General features: G+C 40.5%; 1 protein-coding gene across 5 annotated transcripts in view; it reads left to right on the top strand.

Annotated features, from left to right (window-relative positions):
* The window catches only part of LOC126183263 (rho GTPase-activating protein 190), a 308,492-nt gene that overhangs the window by 240,755 nt on the left and 46,223 nt on the right, over positions 1-21,514 (top strand). For all 5 annotated transcript variants that reach the window (XM_049925082.1, XM_049925086.1, XM_049925085.1 and 2 more), the window contains 2 exons: positions 9,258-9,479; positions 9,570-9,661. In XM_049925082.1, coding sequence (XP_049781039.1) covers positions 9,258-9,479; positions 9,570-9,661 — 314 coding nt within the window. The remainder of the gene's footprint in view (positions 1-9,257; positions 9,480-9,569; positions 9,662-21,514) is intronic.

Raw genomic sequence — 21,514 nt, 5'->3', positions numbered from 1 at the left:
CAAGGAACAAGAGTGGAAGGATGTTTATAGTGCTGATAACATAGGTGATAAATACAATGCTTTCCTTAAAATATTTCTCATGCTCTTTGAGAGTTGCTTTCCATTAGAGCGTTCTAAATGGGGTACTGGCAGTACTAGACAGCCCGGGTGGCTGACTAGTGGGATAAGGATATCTTTTAGAACAAAGCAGGAATTATATCAAAATGTTAGAAGCAGTCACAATCAAGCTACAGTAGCCCATTACAAACAGTATTGGAAGGTGCTTAAAGGTGTTATTAGGAAGGCAAAGAGTATGTGGTATGCAAATAGAATAACTAATTCACAGTATAAAATTAAAACCATATGGTCAGTTGTGAAGGAAGTGTCTGGTCAGCAGCACAAGGTTGACTATATCAAGTCAGTTTGCAGTAAAAATATTTCTGTTACTGATAAATTAGATAATAGTACATAGTACAGTATTTAACAATCATTTTCTGAGCATTGCTGGTGAATTAAATAAAAATTTAGTTTCTACAGGGAATCTCATAACTTCCTTGGCAAATGCCTTTCCGAGATTGATGTCTGAAATACTCCTCTGTGATACAAACAAGAGGGAGATAGAGTTATTAATTAAATCATTGAAGGCTAAGGACTCTCATAGATATGATGGATTGCCTAGCAGAATATTAAAGTACTGTGCTGCACATGTTAGCCCTGTACATAGCCATATATGTAATTTTTCCTTTAGGAATGGCCAGTTTCCTGAAGGATTAAAAGTACTCAGTACTAAGGCCGCTTTATACAAAGGGAGAATTTAGACAATTTTGGACCTTTTTCTACGCCATCAGTGTTTGCTATAGTTACTGAAAAGGCTATGTATGTGAGGATAATTGATCATTTTATACCACACAATTTGCTATCAAATGTTCAGTTCTGCTGTAGAAATCGTTTAATAACTGAAAATGCTATATTCTATTTTTCTCTGTGAGGTACTGAATGGGTTAAAAAAAAGATTTCAAGCACTAGGTTTATTTTTTGATTTAACTAAGGCATTTGATTGTGTCAATCACAAAATATTGCTCCATAAGTTGGACCATTACAGAATACAGGGAGTAGCTCACAATTGGTTCACCTCTTACTTTCACAACAGGCAGCAAAAGGTCATTATTCGCAGTTTTGTATAACGCATGTGATGTGGGGTCTGTGTGGGGCACTGTCAAGTGGGGGGTGCTCCAGGAATCAGTGTTGGGGCCACTCCTGTTCCATTTTTAACTTTATGATATGCCCTCTAGTATTATGGGTAACTCTAAAATATTTCTATTTGCTGATGACACTAGCTTGGTAGTGAAGGATGTTGTGTGCAACATTGGCTCAGTTTCAAATGACCTAAGTTCATGGCTTGTAGAAAATAAGTTAACACTAAATCACAGTAAGACTCAGTTTTTACAGTTTCTAACACACAATTCAACAAAACTTTACGTCTTAATTTCACAGAATGGGCATATGATTAGTGAAACTGAACAGTTCAAATTTGTAGGTGTTCAGATAGATAGTAAGCTGTCATGGAAAGCCCACGTTCAGGATCTTGTTCAAAGACAATACTGCCATTTTTACTATTCGAACGGTATCTGAAGTGAATGATTGTTTGACATGAAAATTAGTCTACTTTGCTTATTTTCATTTGCTTATGTCATATGATATAATATTTTGGGGTAACTCTTCCCATTCTAAAAGGATATTTTTGGCTCAGAAATGGGCGGTTCAGGCAATAAGTGGTGTAAGTTCAGGAACCTCTTGTCGACCCCTGTTCACGAGTGTGGGTATTTTGACATTGGCCTCTCAATATATATATTCCTTACTGTCATTTATTGTTAAGAATATTAGCTTATTCCCAAGAATAAGTAGCTTTCACTCGGTTAATACTCGGCAGAAATCAAAGCTACATTTGGATCGGACTTCCTTAACTCTTGTGCAGAAAGGTGTGCAGCATACTGCTGCATCAATTTTCTATAAGCTATCACTCGAATTCAGAAATCTTAGCAGTAATCCACATGCTTTCAAATTGAAACTGAAGAGTTTCCTCATGGGTCACTCCTCCTATTCTGTCGAGGATTTCCTTGAAAAATTAAGCTGATTCTTATTGTATTGTTGACTGTGTTTACTTAAACTTATGGACTGACTTTTTTTGGCTTCATAAACATTTATTTTTATATTATAACCTTTATGTAGTAATTTCATGTACTGACATGTTCCATGACTTTGGAGATTTGCTCCTTAATTTGGTCCCACGGAACTTGACATGTAAATAAAAAAAAATAAAAACTTTTACAGACTTTGGAAAGTTGATAAATATGAGTGTGCACATGGACAGGAGACTCTAAGTTAGTTTTTAGTTTAGTTCAGTTATGGACACAATGATGGTCATGTCCTGTGGTATGGTATCCACACGCAACAGGTGAAAGATTGAAATGTGATCAATCCATCCACAAAAATGATATTATATAATACATCATTTAGGAGTTAAGGAGAACATTCAGTGAGTAGTAAAGTGTTAAGTCATTGATAGGCACACTAAAAGGAATGAAAACTTTGCTAGACTTCAGACTAATCCTGTAATGAGCTGGGGTACTAGGATGCATGTATGCATGACCCCACACGAATGCGTGCGCGCCCAAACACGCTCGCGCTAATGTACTGGTTAAAGTCTAAACTATGTGCTGACCGGTCCATTGTTTGTATTCCATCAAAGATACTTCAGTATTGTATTTACGATACACTGTACAACCACATTAATGTGATCACGTGCCAAAAGCTCAAATATGGTCCCAATGGATAAATGGATACACTTGTGTTGAACCATTGTGCCTTTCAGAATGATGAGATAACCCTGGGAATGCCATGAAAACATTCCCCAGATTATAACATCCCTTCTGTGGCCTAGACCCTTCTGATGATTGTTGCAGTGTTTGCTTTCAGACGTTTCATGCCATACGGGCCAATGGCCATCTGTCCAATGAAGCACAAAAAGTGATTCATCCAAATAGACCATCTGCTGCCGCTCTGTGGATGTCCAGTTGTGGTATTGCCATGCAGATTCCAGCCTTCATCACCGATGAACAGCAGCCAGTCATGGGTGCATGAACCAGGTGTCTTCTGTGAAGGCCCATACACAGCAACATTCACTGAACAGTTGTTGAGGAGACACTGTTGGTAGCCCGTTGGTTCATCTATGTGGTCAGCTACTCATACACATCTCCATGGCCGATATTCACTTCTGTTACCTATGGCCTGTGCTCCACCACAGTCACATCATCACTGATTTTGGATTGTGCCATGCACGGTAACAACAGCAGCATGCAAACAGTTTACAAACTTATCCATTTTGGAACTGCTTCCATCCTGGGTCCAAAAGCTAATGACCATGTCCTTTTGGAAGTCAGATAAATTGATCCATTTCTGCATTACAACATTGATTGCACTGTTTTCTGTGTCCTCCAAAACACGCTTTATATACTCTGTATTGCTGTAGTTGCCACCTGTCATCTGTGACTGGTTATTGCATGTTGAAGTTGAACATAGGAAGTGGTCACATTCTGACAGAATGGACACATTAGAGGTAACCAGTTAGCATATAGTTTAGACTTCAACAATGAGCATGTAAACAAGACTGAACTGACAGCTAAGCTTTTGGACAACATCCTTTCTTGGTGCTACAAAATCACACCAGAGGATTCATAAAATTATATACTTTCCAAGCTCTACAACATTGATTGTCATGCCAAAGGGGCTGAACATGAAGCCTTAGGGCTTAAAAATCAATCATAAATTGACAGAAACACTATAAATGCATCTGAATAGTGTGTCACAAAAAAAAAAAAAAAAAAAAAAAAGTTTTAGTTCTCCACAGTAAAACAAAAGTTCAGTTAGAATGAGATTTTCACTCTGCAGCGGAGTGTGCGCTGATATGAAACTTCCTGGCAGATTAAAACTGTGTGCCCGACCGAGACTCGAACTCGGGACCTTTGCCTTTCGCGGGCAAGTGCTCTACCAACTGAGCTACCGAAGCACGACTCACGCCCGGTACTCACAGCTTTACTTCTGCCAGTATCTCGTCTCCTACCTTCCAAACTTTACAGAAGCTCTCCTGCGAACCTTGCAGAACTAGCACTCCTGAAAGAAAGGATATAGCGGAGACATGGCTTAGCCACAGCCTGGGGGATGTTTCCAGAATGAGATTTTCACTCTGCAGCGGAGTGTGCGCTGATATGAAACTTCCTGGCAGATTAAAACTGTGTGCCCGACCGAGACTCGAACTCGGGACCTTTGCCTTTCGCGGGCAAGTGCTCTACCAACTGAGCTACCGAAGCACGACTCACGCCCGGTACTCACAGCTTTACTTCTGCCAGTATCTCGTCTCCTACCTTCCAAACTTTACAGAAGCTCTCCTGCGAACCTTGCAGAACTAGCACTCCTGAAAGAAAGGATATAGCGGAGACATGGCTTAGCCACAGCCTGGGGGATGTTTTCCAGAATGAGATTTTCACTCTGCAGCGGAGTGTGCGCTGATATGAAACTTCCTGGCAGATTAAAACTGTGTGCCCGACCGAGACTCGAACTCGGGACCTTTGCCTTTCGCGGGCAAGTGCTCTACCAACTGAGCTACCCAAGCACGACTCACGCCCGGTACTCACAGCTTTACTTCTGCCAGTATCTCGTCTCCTACCTTCCAAACTTTACAGAAGCTCTCCTGCGAACCTTGCAGAACTAGCACTCCTGAAAGAAAGGATATAGCGGAGACATGGCTTAGCCACAGCCTGGGGGATGTTTCCAGAATGAGATTTTCACTCTGCAGCGGAGTGTGCGCTGATATGAAACTTCCTGGCAGATTAAAACTGTGTGCCCGACCGAGACTTGAACTCGGGACCTTTGCCTTTCGCGGGCAAGTGCTCTACCAACTGAGCTACCGAAGCACGACTCACGCCCGGTACTCACAGCTTTACTTCTGCCAGTATCTCGTCTCCTACCTTCCAAACTTTACAGAAGCTCTCCTGCGAACCTTGCAGAACTAGCACTCCTGAAAGAAAGGATATAGCAGAGACATGGCTTAGCCACAGCCTGGGGGATGTTTTCCAGAATGAGATTTTCACTCTGCAGCGAAGTGTGCGCTGATATGAAACTTCCTGGCAGATTAAAACTGTGTGCCCGACCGAGACTCGAACTCGGGACCTTTGCCTTTCGCGGGCAAGTGCTCTACCAACTGAGCTACCCAAGCACGACTCACGCCCGGTACTCACAGCTTTACTTCTGCCAGTATCTCGTCTCCTACCTTCCAAACTTTACAGAAGCTCTCCTGCGAACCTTGCAGAACTAGCACTCCTGAAAGAAAGGATATAGCGGAGACATGGCTTAGCCACAGCCTGGGGGTGGTAGAGCACTTGCCCGCGAAAGGCAAAGGTCCCGAGTTCGAGTCTCGGTCGGGCACACAGTTTTAATCTGCCAGGAAGTTTCATATCAGCGCACACTCCGCTGCAGAGTGAAAATCTCATTCTGGAAACATCCCCCAGGCTGTGGCTAAGCCATGTCTCCGCTATATCCTTTCTTTCAGGAGTGCTAGTTCTGCAAGGTTCGCAGGAGAGCTTCTGTAAAGTTTGGAAGGTAGGAGACGAGATACTGGCAGAAGTAAAGCTGTGAGTACCGGGCGTGAGTCGTGCTTCGGTAGCTCAGTTGGTAGAGCACTTGCCCGCGAAAGGCAAAGGTCCCGAGTTCGAGTCTCGGTCGGGCACACAGTTTTAATCTGCCAGGAAGTTTCATATCAGCGCACACTCCGCTGCAGAGTGAAAATCTCATTCTGGAAAAGTACCATATTAGACTATTGTGTCCCTTTCCCTACATACACTTCCATCCTATGTACATACACTGTTGGAGCATTTCTACACCTACGTGATTACTCTGCTATTCACAGTAAATTGGCTGGCAGAGGGTTCAATAAACCACCTTCAAGCTCTCTCTCTCTCTCTCTCTCTCTCTCTCTCTCTCTCTCTCTCTCTCTCTCTCTCTGTGTTTCACTCTCGAATGGCATGCAGGAAAAATGAGCACTTAAATTTTTCTGTGCAAGCCCTGATTTCTCTTATTTTATCGTGATGATCATTTCTCCCTATATAGGTGGGTGCCAACAGAATGTTTTCACAATGGGGGGAGGAAATTGGTGATTGAAATTTCATGAGAAGATTCCGTCGCAACGAAAAACGTTTTTGTTTTAATGATAGCCACTCCAATTCACGTATCATGTCTGTGGCACTATCTCCCCTACTTCATGATAATACAAAACGAGCTGTCCTTCTTTGTACTTTTCCGATGTCATCCATCAGTCCCATCTGATGCGAATCCCACACTGCACAGCAGTACTTCAGAATAGGGCGCACAAGTGTGGTGTAAGCAGTCTCTGTAGTAGACCTGTTGCACCTTCTAAGTGTTCTGCCAATGAATCGCAGTCTTTGGTTGGCTCTACCCACAACATTATCTATGTGATCGTTCCAATTTAGGGTATGTGTAATTCTAATCCTTAAGTATTTAGTTGAATTTACAGCTTTCAGATTTGTGTGACTTACCGTGTAATTGAAATTTAGAGGATTTCTTTTAGTACTCATGTGAATAACTTCACACTCTCCGTTATTCAGGGTCAACTGCCACTTTTCACACCATACAGATATCTTGCCTAAATCATTTTGCAATTTGTTTTGGTCATCTGATGACTTTACAAGACGGTAAATGATAGCATCATCTGCAAACAGTCAAAGACAGCTACTGAGATTGTCTCCTATGTCGTTAATATAGGTCAGGAACAATAGAGGGCCTATAACACTTCCTTGGGGAATGTCGGATATTATTTCGGTTTTACTTGCTGACTTTCCATCTATTACTATGAACTGTGACCTTTCTGATGGGAAATCAGGAATCCAGTTGCACATCTGAGGCGATATTCCATAGCCACGCAGGTTGGTTAGAAGAGACTTGTGAGGAACGGGGTCAAAAGCCGTCTAGAAATCTAAAAATATGGAATCAATTTGTCATCCCCTGTCAATAGCACTCATTATGTCGTAAGTATAAAGAGCTAGTTGTGTTTCGCAAGAACAATATTTTCTGAATCCGTGCTGACTATGTGTCAATAAATTGTTTTCGTCAAGGTACTTCATAATGTTCGAATATAGTATATGTTCCAAAACCCTACTGCAAATCGACGTTAGTGATATGGGCCTGTAATTCAATGGATTACTCCTACTTCCCTTTTAGGGTATTGGTGTGACTTGAGCAATTTTCCAGTCTTTAGGTACGGATCTTTCTGTGAGCGAGCAGTTGTATATAATTGCTAAATATGGAGCTATTGTATCAGCATACTCTAAAAGGAATCTGACTGGTATACGATCTGGACCGGAAGCCTTGCTTTTATTAACTGATTTAAGCTGCTTTGCAACACCGAGGCTATCTGTTTGTATGTTTCTCATCTTGGCAGGTGTTCCTGATTGGAATTCACGAATATTTACTTCGTCTTCTTTGGTGAAGGAGTTTCAGAAAGTCACGTTTAATAACTCTGCTTTAGTGGCACTGTCAGTAGTGACTTCACCGTTGTTATTGTGCAGTGAAGGTATTGATTGCATATTGCCACTGGTGTGCTTTATGTATGACCAGAATCTCTGTGGGTTTTCTGCCAGATTTCGAGACAGAGTTTCGTTGTGGAAATTATCAAAAGTATCTCACATTGAAGCAGGTGGCGGCACTAGCACAGAGGAAATGTGGTGGCACTACCAATGGGGGATATGTAAAGCGTGTCACAGAAAACAGTGCAGTCATTGTCGTAGTGCGGAAACTGCTGAAAGGGTGGATCATTGACTTTCAGGCCAAGGGTGGAAGTGTTTCTGAAATGGCTATGTTTGTAAACTATTCCTGTGCTGTCGTGGTTAAAGTACATCATGCATGATATTATCCAAAACTGGTGCTGAGGCAACTGTGGTGCACCATGGTCCATTGATGAAAGGAGTGAGTAACAACTAAGGAGATGTTGCATAGACATACAACTGTTGAGCAGCTGCCTATCCAGATGAACCAAGGGACTGCTAACAGTGTCTCCTCAATGACCGTTCAGCGAACGTTATTGTATATGGGCGTCCACAGCAGACACCTGGTTTATGCACCTGCTGCTGTTCATGGCAACTAAGGCTGGAATTTGCATGCCAATACTGAAACCAGACATCCATTGTCTGTTGACAGCTGGCCTTTACAGATAAATCACATTTTATGCTCTATTGGACAGATGGGCATTGGTGTGTGTGGCGTCGCCCTGCACCAATCATCAGAAGGGTCCAGGCCAGAGGTGGAAGCATTGTGGTCTGATGAAGGTTTTCGTGGCATTCATTATGTGATCTCGCTATTCTGGAAGGAACAGTGGATCAGTGCCAGTATGTATCTACCCTTGGAGATCATTTCCACCCCTACGTACAGTTTGTTTTTTCCTCAGCACACTGGCATCTGCCAGCAGATTAATGCAAAATGTCACACAGCTTGCAGCGTACATGTGTGGTATGAAAAGCACCTTGATGCATTTACCATACTTCCCTGGCCACCAGATTCTCCAGATTTAAACTGGATCAAGAATCTGATCGGGCTGTTTGCACTGTGGATCTTCAACCGAGAAACCTTGCACAGCTGGCCATTGCTCTGGACCTGGCATGGCTCCACATCCCTGTTGGCACCTTCCAGAATGTCATTGACTCTTTTCCTACATACCTGTGCTGCCAAAGGTTTGTGACAGGCGGTCACATTAATGTAACTTGACCTTTTAGTTTTGGAGTCACTGCCTCCATTCTCAGAAACTTATTCTCATTTAGTTCAGTCAAGGTGTTGTGCTGCAACCTGTCATCATCATTGCGAAAGTTACATCTGAATTAAGAATGTGGAGTAATATTAATCAGAAAGTTAATTTGATGCACAAAACACGTTCTTATCATGTATTTCCATAATTCTTGATCGTCTTGCTGCCTGTATGCCTGAGTTGGAAAAGACATATGTGAAGTTTTCATAAACCTTGTTGAACTCTTCTTTTGGTTCCGTTAGTAATAAAACATGTAACATTTTGTAATAAAGCTGTTTGCATTAGTAGTGCTGAACATTAACAGTGTCTTTTCACTTTTCTTAGATTTTTTCTGTTAGGCACTAACTAATTTGAGCAGCCAATTTTTACTAAGTGTTATAATACTTGTAATAACTAAAATATTTATTTTCAGTTGCAAGTGAAAGTCCGTCAGATTTTAGTGATGCAAGTGACCCAGAGCTTTCTGGATCAGCAACGCAGACACATTACAAGTATCCCAAACATTCCATACGTATGAAAAAAAAGGCAGCAAACATTGCTTCATCAGGAATGATTAACTCATCTGAGCATCGTAGCTCAGTTCAGCGGCCATTCCCTCCTCATTTAACATCGGATTCAGATATTTTAGCAAATGGTAAATTACTTTTCTTTTTCCTAGGTGAATTCTCTTAGTGTGGACGAAGTATAAGACAATACATGAAATTTATTATTTCATTTTTTCCAGCAAAAGTGAAAAGTGAAGTTCCCTATGGCGCTTGTCAAGATGAAGAATCAAGCCTAGATGTGTCATCACCAAGGGATGTCAATTCTTCTGCGGTATGCAAGTTTCTTTTCATATTGTTTCCGTACTGTGAATTAGATATTTCTTTTTGTGCTGCACTACTCATGCTGTTCATGCACCACTATTTTCATGCTGTCCTAATTAATGAAACACTATTTAAAAATTGTGTCCATTCTTATTTCTGTTGACATTGTCCCTCCAGACTTGATTCCCATAATGTTAGAACAGTGTATTTTAGCTATTAGCAGATGCGTTCTTTTGTATTTTGAGATAATCATATTCTCTTTAGAACTTCAGCATTATATAAAAGCCATCTCATCCTGTTTATATATAGCCATGTTACATTTAAGTTCCCAGTATCCAAAACATTTAATCAATTGTTGGTCTTTTAATCTATCTGCTGCTTGATTTAAAGTACTGGTCACCTGGGACATTTCCAAGAGGTGTTTATTGACAGTAATATCCATATTCCATAAAAAATGGAGCCTTTTTGTAGGAAAAACAGTATTTTCTGAGGGATGATTCTACTTTTTTTCTCTTTGGCTGCAATAAAACTCCAGTGTCAGTTAATCTTAATGTACTGTAAATAATGAAACAAAAACTGAAAGAAGAGTCACAACTTGCAAATTATTACTGTGCAGTGTAAGTAAGGGGTATAAATGTCTCAGCATAACATGTGTCTCTAACATTAAGACTGTCATCAGTTCGGGTCGCATGGATCTTCTTGGGTGTTAGTTTCATACAATCATCTGTTTCCTGATGAAAGGAAAGTGAGCACCTGCACCCTACAAGTGGTCTCACCAAAGTGCACTCATTATTGCCAGCCCTGCAATGTCATTTTTACCGACAGGTGAAAATCACGAAAATTATTCAGAATGCTCCCGACTTGATGAAAGACAATAGAGAGATTGCTTCTAGGGAAGATTCAATAAAATTACATTCGCTAATCCTACATCATTTCAGCGCACCTAATTTTGAAAGCATGATTAGATACGCATGGTTCGCATCAAAATTAGCGAATGAAAGAGAAATCCTTTTCAATGCAAAAGAATTATGTTTCCCGGTATCGCTCATGAAGAAACAGCGCACCTGCAAGACGCTTGCTTTCATAAAATGCGCGTGGTTCTGCGAAAATTTCTGCTTTGGTTGTTTCTATGATAAGTATCACTCACAATATTCTTTTGGCACATCAAACAATGTGGACGATGAAAAATAAGATTTTGTACCATTGTATGACAGAAAAAATTAGTAACTGAACATATCTTTATAATTTCCCACACCTTACACTGTTTGTTGATATTCTTAGAAATAAAATGGAGAAATTCGGTTGATTTTGAAGGAGAAAAGAAAGAAAGAAACAAACAAACAAAAGTACACTAGCAGGATTCGAACAAGGTAACTCCAGGGCGGTAGGCGTGAACCTTTACTGCTGCGCTACGCTGACTTCCTCAGAATATATGCAACGTTACGGGTATACAAATCATGCAATCAACTTCAAAATCGATTTTCTTGAAAACCAAGTACCGTCGCTAAAAAAACTGAATAGCCAGGTACTCACGGTAAGAGCCTCTACAACATATTTGAAGTGCATCAAATTCCGTGATTTACAGTATGGAGGGTCCCCTTGTGAGCTGCTTCTGTAATTATGCTCTATTCATGAGTGTCATAGTTCAAGAGAATTAACCTTTTTAATTGAATATCTCCATTGATAGCATGTGTAATCTAGTGACTCACGAGAATTGAAGTGTCATGTTATTAACATACGGCATTCATGAAGTGCTTTGTCAGCTTCTGACCTCTGTAGCTGAGTTTTGTACTTGTGATACTACAAAGTCTTGAGTGAGTGGATTCAAATACTTCAAAGAATAAAGGTCACAGTTGAAGTAACATAGTACCATCCCTCCTGCACAGCCTTTTCTTGAACATGACCACCAATGGCTGCTTGCCATCAGCAAATTGCAGCCAAGAGCAAACATGACCATCTAGTGATAGAGTATGTCACTGAACACAAAAGTGTCTGGACTTCAGTGGCTGCTTCATGACCTGTGCTATCAAGATCTCCACTTAAGACAAGCTAATCTGAATTGTGTAGAAGGTAATTGTTCGCAAAATACGTTCTTCAATCCCACAACCCTGCAGACCTCAATCTCTATTAGCACCTGTCCCACACCCACTTCCGTCAGTGTCTCCCACTTCAGCCTATCGATCGACACCCATACTGTTCTCTTTGATAAAAATGACCAAGAACTATCTTGGGAACAGGGTACTATACTGTCATTTTAAACTGAATGGTGGAACTGCAATGAGGCGTATATGAATCGGGATGGGACGTGAGGGGGGGGGGGGGGGGGGCGGCGAATTGTGTGTAGAAAACTGAAAACTTCACCTTCTGCAAAACACGGTGTCTTTCCTTTTTTATTTATTCTTTACCCAAGCATGTTTAGACACCTGGGTGTCATCTCCAATGGGTCTTGCTCTATTTCTGTTCAGTTTTATGCATAAAAAATTGGACAAACGCAACTTACACACACACACACGACTATAGCCTCTGCCAGCTGAAGCCACACACTTGAGTGTGGCTTCAGCTGCCAGAGGCTCCAATCGTGTGCGCGCGCGTGTGTGTGTGTGTGTGTGTGTGTGTGTGTGTGTGTGTGTGTGTGTGTGTCGTCTATTTTCGACACTGGCCTTGTTGGCCGAAAGCTATATTGTGACAGTCTTTTTGTTGTTCCTATCTGCGACTCAGCAGCTCCGCTATATGATGAGTTGGAAGCATTTCTCTTATTTTTACAATGTTCTTAAGAATTATGATAAACAAACCTGATTTGACCTGGATATTTCAAAATTGTGGCTTTAATCTTTTGTGTTAATGTGTTTCACAACTTTTAGGTTAACAATTTCATCTTAATTGTATGTTTGTTACAGTTATCTGTTTTACACTGGTTCCCATGGTTTTTCAGTCCACTATATTTAAAACCACCAGGAAAAACTGATATTCTCTTACATTAGCACTCGAGGCAACTCATTCCATTTTACAAAATATGTGACCATAGAACTGAGACGCATATATCACTAGCACTCATGACAGCTTTGTCCTTCCCTTATACTCAGTTTGCTGTATTTATCATTTACACAGTCACTCAGTAAGATAGCATTATTTTGTCCAAGACTTACTACTGATTGCATGCTTCATTCTTCCTTCACCTCGGCTAATTACCTTTTATCTTTGCAAGCCAATAACCTTGGCACAAACCTTTAACCAATGCACTTCCATGAATGTCCACACCAAGGGCTACTTACCATTAGCCTTAAGTCATTTAGGTCTCTCTAGATTACTCCCTTATATTTCGCACCCAACTCATATTCTGTGGCTGCCCATCACTAAGATCCTTTCTTATCCTTTTGACCTCAGATATGCCTCCAAGAAAACCAAATACTGAAGGAAAAAAAGTGCCATTAAAAACACAGAGGAATAGAGTAGGACAAGGGATAGAACAATTGTCCTACCCAGCTTGAGTGCATACAGTCACTGAACTATGACTTACCAGAATCAAGGAAACACCCCTACACTATTTTATTAATATACATCTTTAAATCTAGCACATTTCTTGACCCAAAAGGCCATTTTGATTTGGGGTACACTAGGTGATAAGTATTTGGATGAGGAGAACTTTCTACCAGAAAAGGACCATGCTAGGCCAACAAAATGTTCTTTTTTTCCAAAATATTGCTCTATCTTTCTTTTAATTTTCATCAACACCAGCTCTCCTGGCTGAAATATAGTAGCTTTGGCCTTTTTGTTATGTCTTTTCTTCCACTCATAGGCTTTCTGTAGCACTCTCTCTGTGGTTAGTTTGTCAATTTCCTCTCAGGTCAATACTTGTCCCACAAGATAACTGACTGCCTCTCCAATGATGTTCGTTAGTGTTCTCCAAAACATCAGTTTGTTAGATCCTTTAATGTCCTCAAATACCAGAATCAAATTTTGTCAAGGTCATGTTTCCCCTAAGGTGAAATGTTCTACACACCTGTTCAGTTCTTTCATAACACATTCAGTCGGGTTGCCTTCCAGAAAATAAGGAGAAATCTTAATATGCCTCAGACTATTTCTAAGATTTCCTCGCATTCTCTATTACAAACATTGGACCATTTTCTAAAAGTAGCACCTGAGGTTTTCCTATTTGAACAAAATAATATTTTTCCAGCTTATCTATCAACACGTTGGCTTTTGCTCTCCAGCACAATGAACACCCATACAAACACACTGTATACTTCTGTGACTCAGAGGCTAACCGTAGGTTCCAATAACCACAAGTGATGTGCAACAATGCCAAGAATTTCACCCTGTGAAACCTTTGTAGAAGTTCGCCAGTCTAATCCTGTCTGTCATTATCTGTTTCCGCATCTCATTCAGTGTCTGAACATTTAGTACTAAATGTACATTGCTATCGTTTTCCAGAACTACTAAAAAATTGTTGCTGTACTCACTTCAAGCATGTTAAGTGATTCCCCCATCCAGCATTTTGTTTCTTTCTTTTTGTGACACATCTCTTTGGAGAAAAACTACTAGATATATCTTGATTTTTTTACTATTCCTCGAGAGTCTGAAAATATTGCACTGTTTCTGAAAAGCATTTCCTTTAATGTTTCCTTTAGAGTCTCCAACACTGTATGCATTGCATAAATTATTTCACCTATTTTGGCTCTAAGTTGGTTTTGTTTGTCAGCCCTGAGGGACACAAACACAACAGTATTATGTGCCATGCCACCTATACACTTTGAAACGATTCATGCACTTTGCTCAGTGTCCAGCATACTATTTGTCTCCATTACATAATTAGTAAAACTAGTACTCTGCATTTGCATAATATTAGCTCACATACTAGATAATTCCTTAGACATCACTTCTACATGTGCAGTTTGCTTTTCCTCTACCTATTCAATGCAGGTGTCACCAACATTATCATTAACTTCCAACTCTTTCGCAAGTTTTAGCTCAGATTCTTGTGCGCATATTTCACTAAGTTTGTCCACACAGCTAAGTTTTGAGTCTGCCTTAGAAGTAATAACCATCAATTTTTAGCTGAGATGTTGAGCCACTTGTACTCGGTATTGAACAAATTATTTGGCAAAGTCTTCCTTATCATCTGATTTCATGTTAGACATTTCAGTTGAAACGTAGGTTCAAATATTAGAATCTATATTACTAAACTCAGATATTTCCGTGGCATTGTCCTTTTGCAATTTGGACTTGAAATTACTGAGTGTATTGATGAAAGACAATATCGAAATATTTTGCTCATTGGGTTTGACATCTGGAGACAGTTTCTCCGTAATTGAGTATGTCATTGTAACTAGTTCCATTTTCACTTGAGCTACTAATATCACACTTGTGGATACACCAGTTTCATCATGGTATTGAACATGAGCAGAATACATATGTAGACTGAAAATGTCAGTACTGCTGACCACTTTAATATTACAGAGGTCAGTATTACCTTCATCATCAATCTGTGACACAGAAACTACTGAATCCCTACTGTGGGCCATTCTGTTCAGGTATTTTACAAAAGCACCCAGAAGTTACAAAATGATCTTTTGATTAACTTTCAAGAAGTCACTCTCCGACATATCACCAGCAGCCACAGATGGAGTAGGTTGTCATGCGGCTTTTCCTCGGTGTCATGCTAATCATTCAGCACATAAAGAATGAACGCCTATATCTTTCTGTACGAGCTCTAATTTCCCTTATTTTATCGTGGTGATCGTTCCTTCCTATGTAGGTCAGTGTCAACAAAATATTTTCGTATTTGAAGGAGAAAGTTGGTGATTGGAATTTCGTGTGAAGATTCTGTCGCAATGAAAAACACCTTTCTTTTAATGATTTCCAGCCCAAATCCTGTATCATTTCTGTGACACTCTCTCACATATTTCATGATAATACAAAACATGCTGCCTTTCTTTGAACTTTTTCGATGTACTCTGTCAGTTCTATCTGGTAAGCATCCCACACTGCGCAGTCGTATTCTAAAAGAGCATGGACAAGCCTAGTGTAGGCAGTCTCCTTAGTAGTTCTGTTACATTTTCTAAGTGTCCTGCCAATAAAACATAGTCTTTGGTTAGCCTTCCCCACAACATTTTCTATGTATTCTTTCCAATTTAAGTTGTTCGTAATTGTAATACATAGGTATTTAGTTGAATTTAAGGCTTTTAGATTAGACTGATTTATTGTATAACCGAAGTTTAACGAGTTCCTTTTAGCACTCATGTGAATGACCTCACACTTTTCGTTATTTAGGGTCACTTTTCGCACCATTCAGATACTTTTTCTATATCGTTTTGCAGTTTGTTTTGATCTTCTGATGACTTCATTAGTTGATAAATGACAGAGTCATCTGCAAACAACCAAAGATTACTGCTCAGATTGTCTCCCAAATAGTTTATATAGATAAGGAGCAGCAAAGCGCCTATAACACTACCTTGGTAAATGCCAGAAATCACTTCTGTTTTACTCGATGACTTTCCGTCAATTACTACGAACTGAGACTTCTCTGACAGGAAATTGCAGATCCAGTCACATAACTGAGACGATATTCCATAAGCACGCAATTTCACTACGAGCCACTTGTGTGGTACAATGTCAAAAGCCTTCCGGAAATCCAGGAATACAGAATCGATCTGAAATCCCTTGTCAATAGCACTCAGCACTTCATGTGAATAAAGAGCTAGTTGTGTTTCACAGGAAAGATGTTTTCTAAACCCACGTTGACTGTGTGTCGGTAGACAGTTTTCTTCGAGATAATTCATAATTCATAATGAACACAGTATGTGTTCCAAAATCCTGCTCCATATCGACATTAACGATATGGGCCTGTAAATAAGTGGGTTACTCCTACTACCTTTCTTGAATATTGGTGTGACCTGTGCAACTTTCCAGTCTTTGGGTACGGATCTTTTGTGAGGGAACGGTTGTATGTGATTGTTAAGTATAGAGCTAATGCATCAGCATACTCTGAAAGGAACCTAATTGGCATACAGTCTGGACCAGAAGACTTGATTTTATTAAGTGATTTGAGTTGCTTCACCACTCCGAGAATATTCACGTCTACGTTACTCATGTTGGCAGCTGTTCTCGATTCAAATTCTGGGATATTTACTTCATCTTCTTTTGTGAAGGCATTTCGGAAGGCTGTGTTTAGTAACTCTTCTTCGGCAGCACTGTCTTCGATAGGATCTCTATTGCTATCGCGCAGAGAAGGCATTGATTTTTCTTGCCGCTAACATACTTCACATACAACCAGAATCTCTTTGGATTTTCTGCCAGGTTTCAAGACAAAGTTTCATTGTGGAAACTGTTGTAGGCATCTCACATTGAAATCCACACTAAATTTTGAGCTTCTGTAAAAGATCGTCAACCTTGGGGATCTTACATGTGTTTAAATTTGGCATGTTTGTTTCGTTGTTTCTGCAACAGTGTTCTAACCCATTTTGTGTACCAAGGAGGACCAGCTCCATCGTATGTTAATTTATTTGGTATAGATCTCTCAATTGCTGCCGATACTATTTCTTTGAATTTAAGCCACATCTGGTGTACTCTTATATTATTAGTTTGGAATGTGTGGAGTATGTCTCTCAGGAAGGCGTGAAGTGAATTTTTAACTGCTATTTGAATAAGTATATTTTTTGCGTATTTTTTGAGGATTTGGGGATTACAATATTCAATCTTGCTACGACAACCCTGTGTTCACTAATCCCTGAATTGGTTTTGATGCTCGTTATTAACTCAGGATTATTTGTTGCTAAGAGGTCGAGTGTGTTTTCCCAACTGTTTACTATTCGCGTGGGTTCGTGAACTAACTGCTCAAAATAATTTTCAGAGAATGCATTTAGCACAATTTTGGATGATATTTTACGCGTACCTCCAGAATTGAATATGTAGCTTCACCAACGTATCGAGGGTAAATTAAAGTCACCACCAACTATTATCGTATGAGTCGGGTACGTGTTTGAAATCAAACTCAAGTTTTCTTTCAACCTTTCAGCAACTGTATCATCTGAATTGGGAGGTCAGTAAAAGGATCCAATTATTACTTTTATTCCGGTTGCCAACAATGACATCTGCCCTTACTAACTCACAGGAAGTATCTACTTCAATTTCACGACAAGTTAAACTACTTCTGACAGCAACAAACACGCCATCGCCAACCATGTTTAGCCTATCCTTTCGGAACACTGTTAGGTTCTTCGCAAAAATTTCAGCTTAGCTTATATCCAGCTTTAGCCAGCTTTCAGTGCCTAAAACGATTTGAGCATCAGTGCTTTCTATTAGCACTTGGAGCTCTGGTACTTTCCCTACACAGCTACGACAATTTACAACTGTTATACCAATGGTTCCTGTATTTATGTTCTTCCTGTGTTCAGCTTGCACCCTTTGTGACTGAAGCCCTTTTTGTGTTTTCCCGAGACCCCCTAACCTAAAAAACTGCCCAGTCCATGCCACACAGCCCCTGCTACACATGTAGCCGCCTCCTGTGTATAGTGGACACCCGAAACCCAACCACCCTTTGGCGCAAGTCGAGGAATCTGCAGCCTACATGGTCGCAGAACCGTCTGAGCCTCTGATTCAGATCCTCCGCTCAGCTCTGTACCAGAGGTCCGCAATCGGTCCTGTCGACTATGCTGCAAATCGTCAGCTCTGCTTTCATCTTGCAAGCAAGACTGGCAGCCTTTACCATTTCTGTTAGCCGCTCGAAACCAGAAAGAATCTCTTCTGATCCAAAGTGACACACATCATTGGTACCAACATGAGCAACCACCTGCAGTTGGCTGCACCCTGTGCTCTTTATGGCATCTGGGAGGACCCTCTCCACATCTGGAATGACTCAACCCGGTATGCACGTGGAGTGCACATTGGTTTTCTTACCCACTTGCAGAAAGCTCCTTCTGGCTTCACACATTCAACAGGTTTATTACCAGCAGCTTCTTTGACATCACCACTGTTGGGCTGCTTCCTGCCTGCTCGGTGTACTTATCGAACATCGGTGATGGGTTAGCAGACTGTTGTAAAACTAACTCTCTCTCTCTCTCTCTCTCTCTCTCTCTCTCTCTCTCTCTCTCTCTCTCTCTCTCTCCGACTTTTTAACGGACCAACTACCACCTTATTGCACTGCTCTCAGTGGTGTTTCATAAAACCCCTGTTACGTGGACAATTGTACACTAACTTTTTTATCCTTAGTGCGCGTACTGCATTATTCATACCATTTTCTAGCAGCACAGTGCACCACTTCATAATATAATTAACCTTGTCTATTAATGTTTATGCATTGATTTTTACAAGATAGGTGAAAAGGACAAATAAATACAACATCTCTGTGGAAAAGAACACTCTGCTGCTGTAACTGGAGAAATAGCAGATGTGCATGATCTAGGAATAAGTGGACCCACCTGATGATCTCTGCAACTCGATCCACATTGACAACATGGCATCCTGTTAAATTTCACCTGTATAACCTGGTCTGCCATTGTTCTGATGTTCCAATTTAACTGATAGCATGTATACAATCTGTGAATTAAATGGTGGGTCTGGGAACAAGGTTGGTTGGCCATCAAATAAGTACCTGAAGCTCCTGGTAAAAGCTACGATCTAACCAGTAACACATACAAAATCTTTGATTTAAATGGTGGGTGTGGGAACAGGGCTCGTTGGTCATCAAATAAATACCTAGTGCATCTCATTAAAGCCGACTATTATCGAGGCTCTGCGTCCTCCAGTTAAGTCGATATAAATAAGTAACAATTTAAAATCATAGATAAATGTGCACCACACCAGAATTAACAAAAGCAACCAGTTCAAACTAGTGGTCTTCACAGTGTAACTTTGATGAACTAATGAGCCCAGTGAGATATCAAACAAAATATGCTGCCACGTGAGAATTTATGAGAGAAATGCTAGGATAGTTCTGATATTGCTTAGCACCTCACCACACAAGATTCTCCACAACTGTAAAATTTCCCCACTCAGTCATGAGCAGTAAGCCATCGGCTATTATCTACCATGAAGTATACACACAGTAAGATAATAAGTGTACCTGCACTTACTAGTACCAGTAAGAGATGTGATGTAAGCTTTATTCATCTGACCCAGCCATGTCTAAATCTGTATTTATTGTCACAGTTAAAGATATAGCTTCTGAGCACCGACCAAAGTCACTTTCTATATGACTGTACATAGTTATACTTCGCAAACATCAAATGAAGTAACAATAAACTTAACTGTGCCACTGAGGCTGAGCTGCTACCAACTGTGTGGTCTAACTGTGGCCAACGCTGGTCGTGGCCTGCTGCAGACAAAGGGACACTACTCCTGTTTGATCTTTTTAGCAGACTCTGACTTCAGACAAGCCAATGTTTCTGATACTCATAATAAAGCCACTTTTCTGTGTCATACCAGTAATCCAATCTTACACTTCCTCGGAGCCCATCTTGTAATAATTTATCATCGATCTGTGTTCTACAAAACATAATTTTCATGATGGACTGTTTTGTTTCTCCACTCTTCAAGGTCAGGGTTGACCCCAACACGCTGTTGCTAAGGGATGTCTTTCCATTAAAACTACATCATACTTCTTAGATTTAATGGAAGTATTCTTATGCCGAGCTTCTAGAATATGAGAGATGCCTCACTCTCACTCTTCTTTGGAATCTGTTTTCCCCCTCACCTAATGGACTCGCATCTCCCTAGCGTCCGTGAAAATTATCGAACGTGGCTGCTGCAGGATGTGGGTTGCATCAGTAAACTCCAAAATCCACAGAACATATTTTATGCCCTGTTCACATGCATGTTATACTTTTTGTCAACTCAAGAGGTTACTTATTATTTAGTTTGGAAATGATCATAGACAGGTAAATAGCAGAGCAAGTAGAGGTGATGGAGAAATTCCTGTTTGTGTTGACAAGCAACGAACACATTATTCAGGTAATTGTAGAAACTGATTGGTTTTAATTGGGCTTGCTCCAGGGCCCTCTACTCAAAATCTTTCATAAATAAATTCTCTAGAACTGGTGACAGAGGAGGAAACCACTTGGCCACACTGTCCATCTTTTCAGGCTACTTTCCGTTGAACAAAAGTAAGTTGAGGTGGGTACAAATTTGAAAAATCTCAACAGGTTGGACTCAAATTTCTTGTTTATCCATTCCATGTGATTCCTTTTGTGGTGGAGAGGGACACTGTATCAAAACTCAACAGCAGCTCACTATCATTGATGCAAAATACCTGTACTTGTACAAAATGTCTGGAATTTTGAATGTGTTGTTGGAATTTACCCATAGAGGGACTAAGGAGAGCAATCAGTTGCTTGGCAAGCCATGTGTTGCTGCTCCTGTATTCCTGACTATAGGCCATAATGGGATGCCATCTTTTGTGGACTTTTTGCAGCCCATACAGCCATGGCAGAGCAGCAACTCGGGGTCAAAGTTTTGTGATAGTTTATATACCTACATCGATACACTGCGAGCCACCGTACGGTGGTCACGAGGGTACCCTAAACTGCTACTAGTAATTTCCTTTCCTGTTCCACTCGCAAATAGAGCAAGGCAGAAACCACTGTCTATCTGCTTCTGCATGCGTTCTAATTTCTCGTGTTTCTTATCTTCATGGTCCTTACGCACAATGTGTGTTGGTAGCAGTAGAATCATTTGGCAGTTCTTCAAATTCCGGTTCTCTAAATTATCTCAATAGTGTTTCTCAAAAAGAACATTGCCACCCTCCAGAGATCCCCATTTGAGTTCTCAAAGCATCTCCGTAATACATGTGTGTTGTTTGAACTTTCCGGTAACAAATCTACGAGGGTGGCTTGAAAAATTTTTGGGATCACCACGAGAGGTCAGCGCT

Source organism: Schistocerca cancellata, chromosome 4, assembly GCF_023864275.1.
Source record: "Schistocerca cancellata isolate TAMUIC-IGC-003103 chromosome 4, iqSchCanc2.1, whole genome shotgun sequence".
Classification (NCBI taxonomy): Eukaryota; Metazoa; Arthropoda; class Insecta; order Orthoptera; family Acrididae; genus Schistocerca; species Schistocerca cancellata.
The sequence above is the reverse complement of the archived record's forward strand: the minus strand, read 5'-3'. Positions and strand labels throughout refer to the sequence as shown.